Source organism: Protopterus annectens, chromosome 11.part0 (assembly GCF_019279795.1).
Source record: "Protopterus annectens isolate FY-2018-M chromosome 11.part0, PAN1.0, whole genome shotgun sequence".
Classification (NCBI taxonomy): domain Eukaryota; kingdom Metazoa; phylum Chordata; order Ceratodontiformes; family Protopteridae; genus Protopterus; species Protopterus annectens.
The window spans coordinates 1,202,225,058-1,202,237,852 of record NC_056745.1 but is presented as its reverse complement, the minus strand read 5'-3'; the positions used below and the strand labels follow the sequence as shown (position 1 = coordinate 1,202,237,852).

Sequence of the window (12,795 nt, the reverse complement as noted above, 5' to 3'; positions counted from 1 at the left end):
AAGTAAACAGCATTAACAGCATCAGTAAACACAAAGTTTAACTGAAACAAAGTATAGAAGAATGGGGCTCACAAGAATGAGTTTTTGGGGGTCACCAATATGATTAACAAACTGTGCCCCTCCCACCTTTGCAGTAAAAGAAACATGGAAGCACGGAGACAGAAGAAACACTGCTATCAGGGGTGTAGCCATTGCTTTTTTTGAACTCTAAAGTTTCACACTGCTGTCCCCCTATGAGCCACACTACCCCAGCAAGTGTGGTTACCCATGCTCCTGGTCCTCCCTGTGGTAAACTCTATTTGCTCTGCCCCCAAATAATGCCCATCTCCAAACTTGTATGTGGTCACTGAATACAAATGTAGTTAACCTGTGCTTATTTACCTGCCCATAAAACAATACTGTCACACAGCTTCTTGTTTTTAAAGCTGCTGCAATCAAGAGTGCTCTACTGTGACAAGACCATACACTACAAAACAACAGCTGGCTCTAAAGATTTCCAAACACAAACTTAACTAGTGTTTACTATCAGTATTACACAGTAACAGATCCATATACCACATCAAGATAACTTGCAGAGGTCCACAAACAGCAAAACTCACACACAGCACAGTTTGAGACTTGCACTTTTCCATTGACTAGCAGATCTTGTTGTTTGGTACCGTTTGGTTTGATTTGATTTGCTTAATCAATGTTAACTTAAACCATTCACCACAAACAGACCCTGCTAGTCCAAGTCCAAACACAGTATGAAAGCGTACATTAAATGTGCTACAACATTCAATTTTACTTGTTGTCTAGACCACCACTCAAACTTAGAACTACATCAAGTCCTAGTCAGGTTCCAGACTGGTTGTAATTAGTGCCACCCCCGAGTTGCTATTAAGCATAACGAATGACTAACAACTGAAAGTGATCTACAGAAATGAAGGTAGTTCCAATGTTGAGATTCTGGTAATACAAATGGCATTCTGTTTCACTATCTGTTAGCATAGCATAAAAAACAGCCATTCAAAGAATGAATCTGCTGATGACAGCAAAGTGTGAAGTGGGGAAAGTGGACAGCTCTTCACTTAAAAGAGATGTCAATACAGCACTGAGCAAACCTCACAAAAAGTATTACCTGCCTCCAACAGATGCCCTATGCAAACCATCTCAAAAAACTCCAGCTTTACTCCGTCGCATATCGCCTACTCTGAGGCGATCTCTGCCTAACATACAAAGCTATGTCAAACCCAGAGCTGTTGGACAAGCTGCACTTAAAGAAATCCTAATCACTCCGAACTACACGTTCTAGGGACCTAAACCTTGTCATCACAATAAACAGAACATGCTGGAGGGATAGATTCCTGTCCCAGAGACTTCCCATACTCTGAAACAAACTACCTATCTATATCAAACAAAGCTCCTCATTAGCACTTAAGAAAAATCTCGGGATGGGAAATAGGAAATTCACCCCAGGGATCACTTCTGTGGCTCTGCTCAACAGGGGCACAGGCAAATCATTTTCTTGGCTGGCGAAAGCCAGGGTACCTTTTTGGCTAGGCTTATATAGGCCCTAGGGACAATAGCCTAGTACCTACCTATGAACATATAAAAGGCTAGGTACTTTTAAGCTATCCCTTAAATGACTGACACAAAAAGACAAACACATGGCTTATTTAAAATGCGATCTTGAGCTTCAGTCCTTCAGGGCAACATTAAAAAGAGAAAAATAGGACATCTGTTTAAAATAGACATCTTGCTATAGCCTCTGAGTACACTGTTCACGATTACTGCTTGATAAATCTGTTGCCCATTTAATAATCTCTCTAGTTCTCAATAGGAACTTCTGAATTCAGCTGGACATGCCAAAAGGTGTCAATAGTAGTAGTCATGGAAAAAGTTAAACCGAATAAAGTACCAGTATTCCCTTTTAAAGGTCCCAAACAATTTTACTTTTAGGAAACTAAACTAAGAGTCTGCTCCCATTAACCTTAAAAGTGAAGAAAGGCACATTTTCCAAATTCATTAAATGAATTTAAATGAACTAGCCAGAAAAACTCCAAAGCAGTCACTGTATCTCACATGTAAATAGGTCTGTTTTTCTATACACTACTTATAATGGATAATTTACATGACTTGGAAAGGCTTGACCACTTCAGGTATTGTAAAGGTAGTCAAACAGTAAAGGTTCTGCTCTGACAAAGTGTACCTGGTCTGGTATGCCAGAAGCGCAACAAAGTGATAGTGATTCTTCTTTTCTTTTGGCTGCTCCTGTTAGAGGTCGCCATAGTGGATCATCTGTTTCCATTTCTTCCTGTCCTCTGCATCTTGCTTTGTCACACCAGCCACCTGCATGTCCTCTCTCACCACATCCATAATCTTTATCTTAGGCCTTCCACTTTTCCTCTTACCTGGCAGCTCCATGCTTAGCATCCTTCTCCCAATATACCCAGCATCCCTCCTCAGCACATGTCCAAAACAATGCAACCTTGCCTCTCTGTCTTTGTCTTCAAATCGTCCAACCTGCCCTAACCCTTCAATATACTCATTTCTAATTCTGTCCATCCTTGTCACACTCACTGCAAATCTTAATATTTTTAACTGTTCCACCTCCAGCTCTGACTCCTGTCTTTTCATCAGTGCCACCATCTCCAACTCATATAACATAGATGGTCTCATTACCATCTTGTAGACTTTCCCTTTCACTCTTACTGGTACTTGTCTGTCACAAAATCACTCCTGACACTCTTCTCCACCCACTCCACCCTGCCTGTACTCTCTTCACCGGTGTTCCACACTCACCATTACTCTGAACTGTTGATCCCACGTATTTAAACTCATCCACCTTTACCAACTCTACTGCCTGCATCCCCATCATTCCTCTCTCCTCCCTCTCATTCACACACATATATTCTGTCTTAGCCCTGCTGACCTTCATTCCTGTCATCTCCAGAGCACATCTCCACCTGTTCCGTATTCTCATTACAAATCACGATGTCATCCACAAACATCATAGTCCATGGGAACTTCTGTCTGATCTTATCTGTCAACCTGTCCATCACCACTGCAAATACGAAAGGACTCAGAGCTGATCCTTGATAATCCCACCTCCACCTTGAATGCATCTGTCACTTCTTACGCAGACCTCACCATTGTCACAAGTGATTATTCACATATTTGTTTAACCAAGGGTCCATACTGTTGCACTGAAGTTATGGAACTTCAAACTGCATACGGTCAAGACCATATGATCGAATTTCCATAACACTGACGGTTTGTGCAGAGACTGAGATACAGTGGATATCAGGGGGGGGGGTTACCCTTTCCCCACTGCAGTGCGATCTCAGAGTTGGTATATAAGAGTAATATGGTATGTCAGGGTTGCAGGGGGCTTGCCCCATGCAAAAAAAAAAAAAAAAAAAAAAAAAAAGACTTATTTTTTGAAGTTATTGAACTTCAATCATATGGTCTCAACCATATGTAGTTTGAAGTTCTGTAACTTCAAGTAAAAATATGCATCCATTAACCAGGTAACTAAACTGGTCTGAAGACTCTTCATTAACATCCTGGGACAAATACTGACAAGGTATTTTAAATTTTGGATAGCTAGTAATATAGAGAGATACAGGAAAAGAAGCAATATACACAATAATAAATCAAAACAAACTGTAGTATACTTAACTAAACAACCCAGAACATGATAACCAAGGACTGTGACAAAAATTACACAAAAGTCTACACAGAACTAACAATAGCAAAGATACAAGTGTTTCTAGTAGCATAAGAATAGTAATGGGTTGCACATAAAGCAATAAGAGGGATCTGTGTGCAAGGAGAGGAAGGTGTATTCCATGCAGAGACAACTATAATAAGGAGTTACAAGCAAACAGCATGGAAACTACAGACAGCTCAGTGAAAATGTACAAGAGTGGAGATTCGGCCTGAAGGATGGGAATGAAAGCAACAATTAGCCATGCAGCTGTGGGCTAAAAATTAAAACAAAATCAATGCACTAGTAACTAAAAACAGTGCTATGAGGGAAAAGATCATAAATAAGTAAACAGAGATGGAATGAGGAGCATATACAGGGGCAATATAGTAAATAAAGATTTAAATGAAGGAATATATGAAAGGGTTTTATATATATATATATATATATATATATATATATATATATATATATATATATATATATATATATATATATATATAATTATAGTGAGTGGGCAATGGTGAAATAGAACAGAAATGTAACAAGAGTTATGTAGGGGAAGTGAAAGCAGGAAGAAACAATGGTCCACATACTGTAAAGGCTTGTCAAAAGTTACACTCCTGGGGACCATCATTCAGTAAAAAAAAATCATACAAAGGTAGACTTCAAATTCATTGCGATTTTGGGGTTCTGCCCCTACTTTTCCAAGTGAGGTGATCAAGAATGCATTTCAGTATCTATTACAATAAATTTTCTTAATATGACATTGATGGTGGAGACACACACACACACACACACACACACACACACACACACACACACACACACACACACACACAAGTGCTGCTTTCTTACCTGTTGTATCTTTAAGATACGAAATGACACAAAGCCACAGCTGCGTGGGAATGGGGTGAAGGGGCAGCCAACCTGGGTTCAACAAGTGAGAGAGCAAAGTTGACTCTGTAACCAAGATGCTGATCAAGCCCTGCAGGCAGTATTCAGAATAATTAAGCAGACACAATAAATTCTGGCTGCTTAAATGCAAGACATTTTACACAAAGTCTCAAAAGAATCAAGTACACTTTTTCTTGCACTATAAAATTTATTACAGCTCTATGAATTAAAGTACTGTTGGGCTATGCAGAATGCTGATTTCTTTCTCTAAACAAAAATAAACTAGCTTTGATAAGAATATACGTAACATACTTTTAACAGTTTCTTTTTACCTTTACAATTTTTTCATTCCCTTGCACTTCGCTTTCAGCAAAATACCAACAGTACAACTTTTACCTTATTTTAACTGATATTCTAAATACCACAGTCTCCTACAGAGTGAATGTTTAGCAGTGTTAGTTAGGGAGCGGATGCAACAGTTCACTGTTACACCATCCAGTGGAGGGGGGTACAAAATTGCAGTCGCCATTGAATTGTGCTAATTGAAATGCTTGAGAAATTTCCACCCCTGCACAAATTAGCAACGTGGTACAGCCCAATTAGCCAGAAGGAAACCCTGTTGCCAATGCCCCCTCTCAACATCTAAGCCCAAGAAATTTGGAAAAAGTTTGACATAATGGGGGTACAAAGGCCTAAAAATTGGGACAGATTTTACATATTTCTGTTTGAAACTTTGAAAGTTCCTAGAATAGCAGACTATGTATTAAAATTAATTTTCTAAAGGATACAAAGTCTGAAACTCAAATGTATGACATTTATTAGTTTCATTCCTCAGATCACCTCAGTGAGTTGCCAGAAAACCAAAAGCTTTGAGGAAAAGACGAAAACTTTGAAGCAAAATCTGGACATTCTGCGAAAATCTGGATAGTTGAGAGGTATGCCCCCCCCCACCAACTTCTTGTAGTACTTTACTAGTACCATAACTTCAGTATGTTTTTTTTTTTTTGTCTTATCAACCCTTTCTCCAGTTTACCTGTCCTGTCTAGCTGCACAACATTCCTTTGTTGCTCTTCTAGGACAGACTGAAAGACTAATTAGTTCCTAAATGCAGCGTACAATTTCAAATAAGGTTGGAGTTTTGGACTGAAGATTAATAATCAAAGGGGAAGGGATGGGGAGCTGTTAACTATTAGCAAGTAAGTGATACAGGAAAGAACTGGGAAGGGCCACAGTAATAGGAAGTTTTAACATTTTTCTTTGTGCTGCTACCCCCTTGAATGATACATGCACTCATTAGCATACAAAGCATACGCCTCCCGACACCCTTGAATGATATGGCCATGATTCTTGAATTTCAGCTGAATTGATATGACAGATGCTGGCTGATGTCCACAACCTGCATTTATTTTTCAGTACAACTAACTACACAAACATTTGTTTTACGGAAATTAACAGTAAAGCAAGCCCCTGGAATCCCTCACTCTTTCCCATCCATTGATGACAGCCTGTAAGCTAAAACACTGCAGAAAATCAGGCACTGCTATTATCATTCAAATAAAAGCAATTTAATCAAGTCCACCAGAAGCAATGCAGGCTTAAAATAACTAATGGACTAACTGAAAATCTAGCTACTAAGATTTTGCCAAAATGGAGATAAATGTTAAACAGAAAGAAGGCAATGCAAGCCCATGAAATTAAAGAAAACAAAGAGAGGAGTGGTTAACAGCACAATAAAAGAAACTTAAGAGTAAAGTTCTTACTCTAAAGCATAGTGTTGAGATAACTTGTTTAATTTATGTTTGTTTTATATTTTCCCCAAGAAAATAAACAATACAGAAAAGAATGGAATTGGTCCTACTTGGCATTCTATGTAAGAAACATACTTGACTTCTCAAAGTACAGTGACCAGTGCTGGAAGGACAGAAAAAAATACCCTTTTCCACAAGACTGTTGCAGAAAAGAGGAAATGCTTTTCCTTCATGATCAAGTGATACTACAGTTAGTTAAAACAATGCATTCAGCAAGCTTCATATGAGGAATCCCATTTAAGTGCCCTTTAAGCAACACTACTACTTTGAGACTGGCTGAACTGTATGTACATTAAAAAAGCAAATGTAATATGGATGGACTTAATTTATCAGTCCAAGATTAGAGGCAACACAATTCACAGTGACAATATCAAAATACTAAAACCAATTTTAGGAAAAAGGGATAAAAGGAATACAATTATTTAGAAATCTTCAAATGTCACTATAAAGTGACACATTTAGCACCACTGTAAAGATTTCAAATGATTTTAAAGCATCCAAGTGACGTGAGAAAAGGACCACAGAATCTGAGCACAAATTTCACAGGCGCACTGCCTCAGTAACTTCAATCCTGAGCAAAGTGGACTTCAAAATGACGTTAAGAACTGCAAAAAAAAAACCCTAAAAAGCATTTTAACATTTTCTTGCCCTTTTTAACTTTGTCACCAGCACTGTCATATGGATTACTGAATATTGGAGTTCACAAGGAAACATATTTTCAGTAGAAACTTTTTGCACAGAGCACTAAGCACTGCAAAGCCTTGCTTTGCTTTACTGAGAGTAAAAAATCGGTACATGGCTAAAGATAATGGCAATAAACGCATTCAAATAGTCAAATCAACAAAATGACAACCATTGACTACATATGGGACAGGTGGAGGGAAATCCAATCAATGGTCTGGCAGGTGGTTATTAAATGCCTACAGTTGCTGCAAAGAATGGAAGTATGGAAGATAGTAGTAGAGTACAGTAAAATTATTAAAACACTTACCCAGTTCACTTGCTAACATGAATGATTCTGGGGTTCGTTCTGGCAGAGGTGGAGGAGATTCTTCAGGTGTATCAGCTTCTGAAGGAAACAAAATAACCATTATGTTGATTAGTTCAGACAAAACAAAAGTCAGACTACAACGACTGCTTTCAGTCATTGCTATCCTTTTTCATACATACAGAAATAGTACTTTCAGATTTAAAATGAATATCATACATAGTCAATGACACAGGTTCATTATACTAACGTAAAGACTACTGGGGCCTTTTGTAAGCCTAGCCATGCATCCTAAATGTATCCTGCAAGTTTGTTGAGCATTAGAGGTCATTTTATGGGGGCATATATAAGCCAGTGTATTATGTACAGACTGGCTCTGTCCACTAGAGACATAGGTGCTAGACCTGGCATGAATTTCTGATTTTCCATCCACTGCTCCAAGTTATACTTGAATATGTTTAGGGAAGAACTCTGCTTCTCAAGGATGGAAAGCTTGTTCCAGTAAGAGGGATTCTCTGAGATGCATACCTGTCATTCCATCATGTCCTATTTATGTCACAAGCAAAGTTCAAATCTCTAAATCAAGTAGTTCTGATGCTACTGGTTTTGTGGATGTGCAAAAGATCCATCAGAGGGGGATCCAAGGATGCTTTGTACGTCAAGTATAGATCGCCTCTCAACAGTCTGTAGGAAACAGAGGAAAGAGATAGAGCGTTCAGACAATCTGCACAGGACATGGTGTTTACACCCTGGATTTTTTTATGAGGAACCTCTATGGATGTTCCAGTTGCTGCATGTGCCTGGTCAGGTACATATCGAAGTGGGCATCATACTCAATGATGACTTTGATGAGGGCACAATACAGAGGAAAGATAACCTCTTTAGGCCTAGATGCCATGTCCTTGCTTATAAGTTGAGTAACAAAGAATGATTTTCTTACTACCTTAGACATATGTTGGTCAAAAGCAAGGTTACTATCCATATACATCGCCAAAACCCTGACTACTGGGTCCACTCTTAGGGGGGTGTTACCTATGATGTAATTTCCTAGGCTACTGTTATGCAGATTTTTGGCAGACAGTTTTAAGCTGTGGCTTTGGCAACAGTCATTTGTTTGAGTTGGTCCTTCCTGTAGGATGATAATGTCTTGAGGGGATTCTATGACTGCTCCAAGTTTGCAGTCATCTGCAAACTTGGTTAGCCAGAGGCCTTCACACTGGCTTGACTTCCAAGAAGTAAATGCCAAAAGGGAGCAGGCCCAGCACAAAGCAATTGTGGAGGTGGTCTCCCCATCCTAACTTCATGGGTCCTGTCTAAGAGCCAGCTGGGTATCCAGTGAATATCATAGGGGTTAATGCCTAATTCTGCAAGTCTGTTTACAATGCTTAAGTGGGGTATTTATCAAAAGCCTTAGCCAGGTCATGGCAGGCAGTATGCACAATTTTTGCCCTCATCCACTGTCTTGGTGACTTTTTCAAAAGTCCACCAGAGTGAATAGGCATGACCTGCCTTGGACAGAGTCAAACTGGGTTGGAACCAGTATCTGTATGTTTCCTATGTCATTTTTAATCACATCCATGATAATTATTTCCATGACTTTTCATATGACAGTAGTCAGACTTATGGTTTGTTAGTTCCCAGGATATGATGGACTGCCTTTTGCAAAGGGATGACTGTTGCAGTCCTCCTTCATGTGGTACAAAGCCTGTCTGGAGGATATGGTTAAATAGTGACTCCAGAGGTCCAGACAGCTCATGCTTCTGGCTATTTAGAAGTCATTCTGAAATCTTACAGGGACCCACTGATGTGGTGTTCTTGGTCTTAGACAGCACATTTAGGACCTGCTCCCTAGTGATAGTTGGGGGTTATGTTTGATGGTATAACATGGGGAGCAGCTGGGTCAAAAGCAGGTAAAACTAGAGCTGAATTTGTCGGCCAACAGATTTGCTATACCTTCCTGCTCCATGTAAGTGGCTCCATTAACAATCAGTTCTGCACATAGTTGTGTGCTGCCTTTTTTTTTTTTTTAAACATTTACTAAATTATTACTCAAGACATATGCAAACATACATTAACAGAAAAGAAACCATATTAACATTTTTCCATTTACATACATTATACATCCCATATCTTTTCTTGCTTTGTAACTATCAGTCCAACATTACATAAATTGAATTCCTAACTTCCCTTAAACCTCATTCCTCCTCCTGCTGAGCATTATTCTGCATGTATTGTTCCTACAATTTCCATTTATTTCTATGTAGTTTGCTCCTCTTTTCTAAAGATCCCTCTTCCACTTCTTTTAAAATATTCATGTTATGGACCAAGTTTGAGGTTTTGGATATAGTTAAAGAAAGCTTTGTGGTTGTTCTTGGCCTGGGAACCTATATTTATCTAAAAATCGGAGTTGGTAGACTTAATTTGCCCTTTTACTTGTTTGTTTAGTCTGATAAAAAAAGAGTTTTTATATCCTGCTGGGCATTTTGCTTCCTAATTTTAGCTTTGACTTTCTTCTTTTGTTGTACAATTTGTTTATGTTTGGATTCCACCAAGGTGGTTTTTGAGTTGGTTCTGGGCTTGATTCTAGTAGGCACAGATGTCTCTATGTATCTATTAACATGACTGCACTGGGTTTCTGTGTACAATTTTGCATAGGCAGCTGTGTTCTCTGGGTTTGGAGAGGGTTAACATTTTGTCAGGTAATTGCTTAATAGGTAGCTTGCTTTTGAGTAGCTCCTATTACAGGGTTTGCTCTTTTATTTTGAAGGAGACAGCTTTGTGATCTGACTTTACCAAAGATGAGACTACATTGGGGGGGGTGCAATGTTCTCCCATATTTGGGGGTACCACATCCAGTATGTTTGCACCCTTAGTGGGCATATGGATTAACTGGTTAAGAGTTGTTAGAGAAAAATGCATCTCTCATGATTATTCTACACAAAATGCATATTGACTTACAATTTCTTCACAAATATGTTTGATGAATTATTTAATATTTGTTCATGTTAAAAATATGTAGTATAGATGCATCGTTATGCAAGCCACAAATACTTATTGTAGTTCTAAGTGTTTCACAACTGTAGTCCAATATCAAGCTGCAAGTGTATTAACAGATGACTGAAGGTAAATAAAGTGCTGAAGGGGTTAAGGGATTTGCAAAGACTGGTTTCTGAAAGCAAAAAGAACACAATGTAAGTGAGGTTTCGGATCTAGATAAGGCAATTACCCTGTAATGTTTAGTGAAAGTGTATACATAAGACATAAGACTTCTCAAATGGATCTGGAATCAATTCCTTTGTAAAAGGGTCAGGAGGAGGCAACTGCTCTAGTGGAATGGGCTTTAACTGAAGAAGATAAGGTTTTACCAAAGTGCTGGCAGCAAAAGGAAAAAGTATTTAAAAATCCATTTAGCAATAGTTTAAGAGCCCAGGTTTCCCAGTTTAGTTTCCTGGAAAGAAGCAAACAACTGGTCAGTTTTCTAAATGTCCTTGATGTTATCCAAGTAAAATATGAGCTGCCAATTTTGCTCAATCTTGATCTGAGGGTTAGTAAAAAAAAGTTATGAAGCTTAATGGACTACTTAATGGGCAACTCATTGACCACCTTAGGCATAAGTGAAGTATTGGCCCTCAAAGTATCCATGTCCTTTTGAAACATAAGAAAAGGAGGGGAGGTCATCATGGCTTGGAGATCAGAAACTGTTCTGGTAGAAGTAAGGTCCAGTAGAACGATGGTTTTCCATGTAAAAAAAAAAAATAGAGAAGTGGAAGCTGCTGGTTCAAAGGGTGGCAGAGTAAGTTTTTCCAGGACAAAGTTAAGTTCCAACAAATGTGGAATAGCTTTTCTAGGTGGGTTCAGATGAATGTCCACCTTGAAAAACTGCTTTACCTCAAGCCTAGAAGCAGTGAAGTCTCTAGAGGCAAGCATTCAGAAATAGACAATAAGTATGCCTTAATCGAGGAGTAGGTTAGACCACCTTTTTAGTAGCTCATACAAATAAGGATAGCAGGAACCCCAGTTTCAGTAGGATTCTCTCTGTTAGCATGACACCAGACAGAAAATATTTTCCATTTGGATATACAAGACTTTCTAGCGGTAAGCTTCCTTGCCTCCTGAAGAACATGTAGCACCTCCTAAGAAAATTGGTATCTGAAAAGGATCAGAATCCTTTCATCCATACTCTCAGGCTGACAGACAAGAGGATGGGATGAAATATACAGCCAATGGGTTCGATGAACAAGTCCACTGTGTAGGGTAAGTTGTGGTGATGACCCCTGGTTAGGTGATAGAGAAGTGAAAACCAGTGAGGCCTAGGTCAAAAGGGAGTCGCCTGCAAGATTTTTAGCTTTTCCTTCTGGATCATTATCAAGACATTACAGATTAGAGGTAGAGGGGGAGGCATAAAGAAAACTTTCCTAATGGAAGGACATGGCATCTGTCCTCCAGTGCTGAGGGCAACAATTCTGGAGCAGAACAGCTAGAGCTGCCTACTCAGAATGGAGGCAAATAGGTGTATTTGAAGACTACCCCACTTATGTGTTATAGCTAAAAATACCTTACCCATTCAGCATCCATTTGTGAGGGTCTTTCCTGCTTAGAAAAGCCACTAGGATACACAAATGTTTATTTATTTATTTATATACTGGTCTTTGTTGACTGGGATAGTCCAATTGTGCAGAGTGCTTTTTCAGCGAGATAAGCTCCATCTAACACACACTAATACAATGCAACAAAGTCTACTACTGATGAAGTTCATTTGTACAAGGTTTCTTTACATGAGTTAACACAAATTACTTTGCTTGAAACAGTGAGGCAATAAGTATATTGATGTCAGTCTGAGTTACAGTTACTTATCCTGGATTACAAAGCTAGAAGGGCCAGTCTTCATAGATGATAAGATTTGTCCCCCCCACTGCCTATTTATAACCACATGACTGTGGTGTTGTCTGCAAAGATCCTGAGGGGACCTGGAGACTGTGTGCGAGAGAAGATTTGTAGGGCCTGAATAACTAAGTGACTGTATTGCCATCGGGTTAACGTGTTCTGTGTTTAGATATGGTAGGCATTTCCCCTGGACTCTTAAGATAATTTGTCCATGCCCCCTAGGCTAGGTCTGAGGCATCTATGTGCAAAGCCCTGTGAAGGCATTGTAAGCTTGAAAGAAAGGCCTGGGTTGATGCTTACCTGCAGTATCCACCACTGAAATTCTTTCTTCAGAAAGGGAAGAACAGGAATCTGAGTGTCCACAGGGTGATGATGCTGAGACCAGATATATTTTGGATACCATTAGGTCTTCCTCATATGACATTTTGCAAATGAAACCACGGGTATGAACACTGCTATAAACCCTAGGACCATAAGAATTTCCCTTGCAGGGTAGGAGTTAAGGGGCAACAGGGACAGGAAATAGA

The 12,795-nt window shown here is 39.1% G+C and overlaps 1 protein-coding gene across 1 annotated transcript in view; it reads right to left on the bottom strand.

Annotated features, from left to right (window-relative positions):
• PTPN12 (protein tyrosine phosphatase non-receptor type 12) overlaps nucleotides 1-12,795 on the bottom strand; it is a 3,019,581-nt gene that overhangs the window by 1,400,037 nt on the left and 1,606,749 nt on the right. The window contains exon 14 of the mRNA XM_044088562.1: nucleotides 7,388-7,465. Coding sequence (XP_043944497.1) covers nucleotides 7,388-7,465 — 78 coding nt within the window. The remainder of the gene's footprint in view (nucleotides 1-7,387; nucleotides 7,466-12,795) is intronic.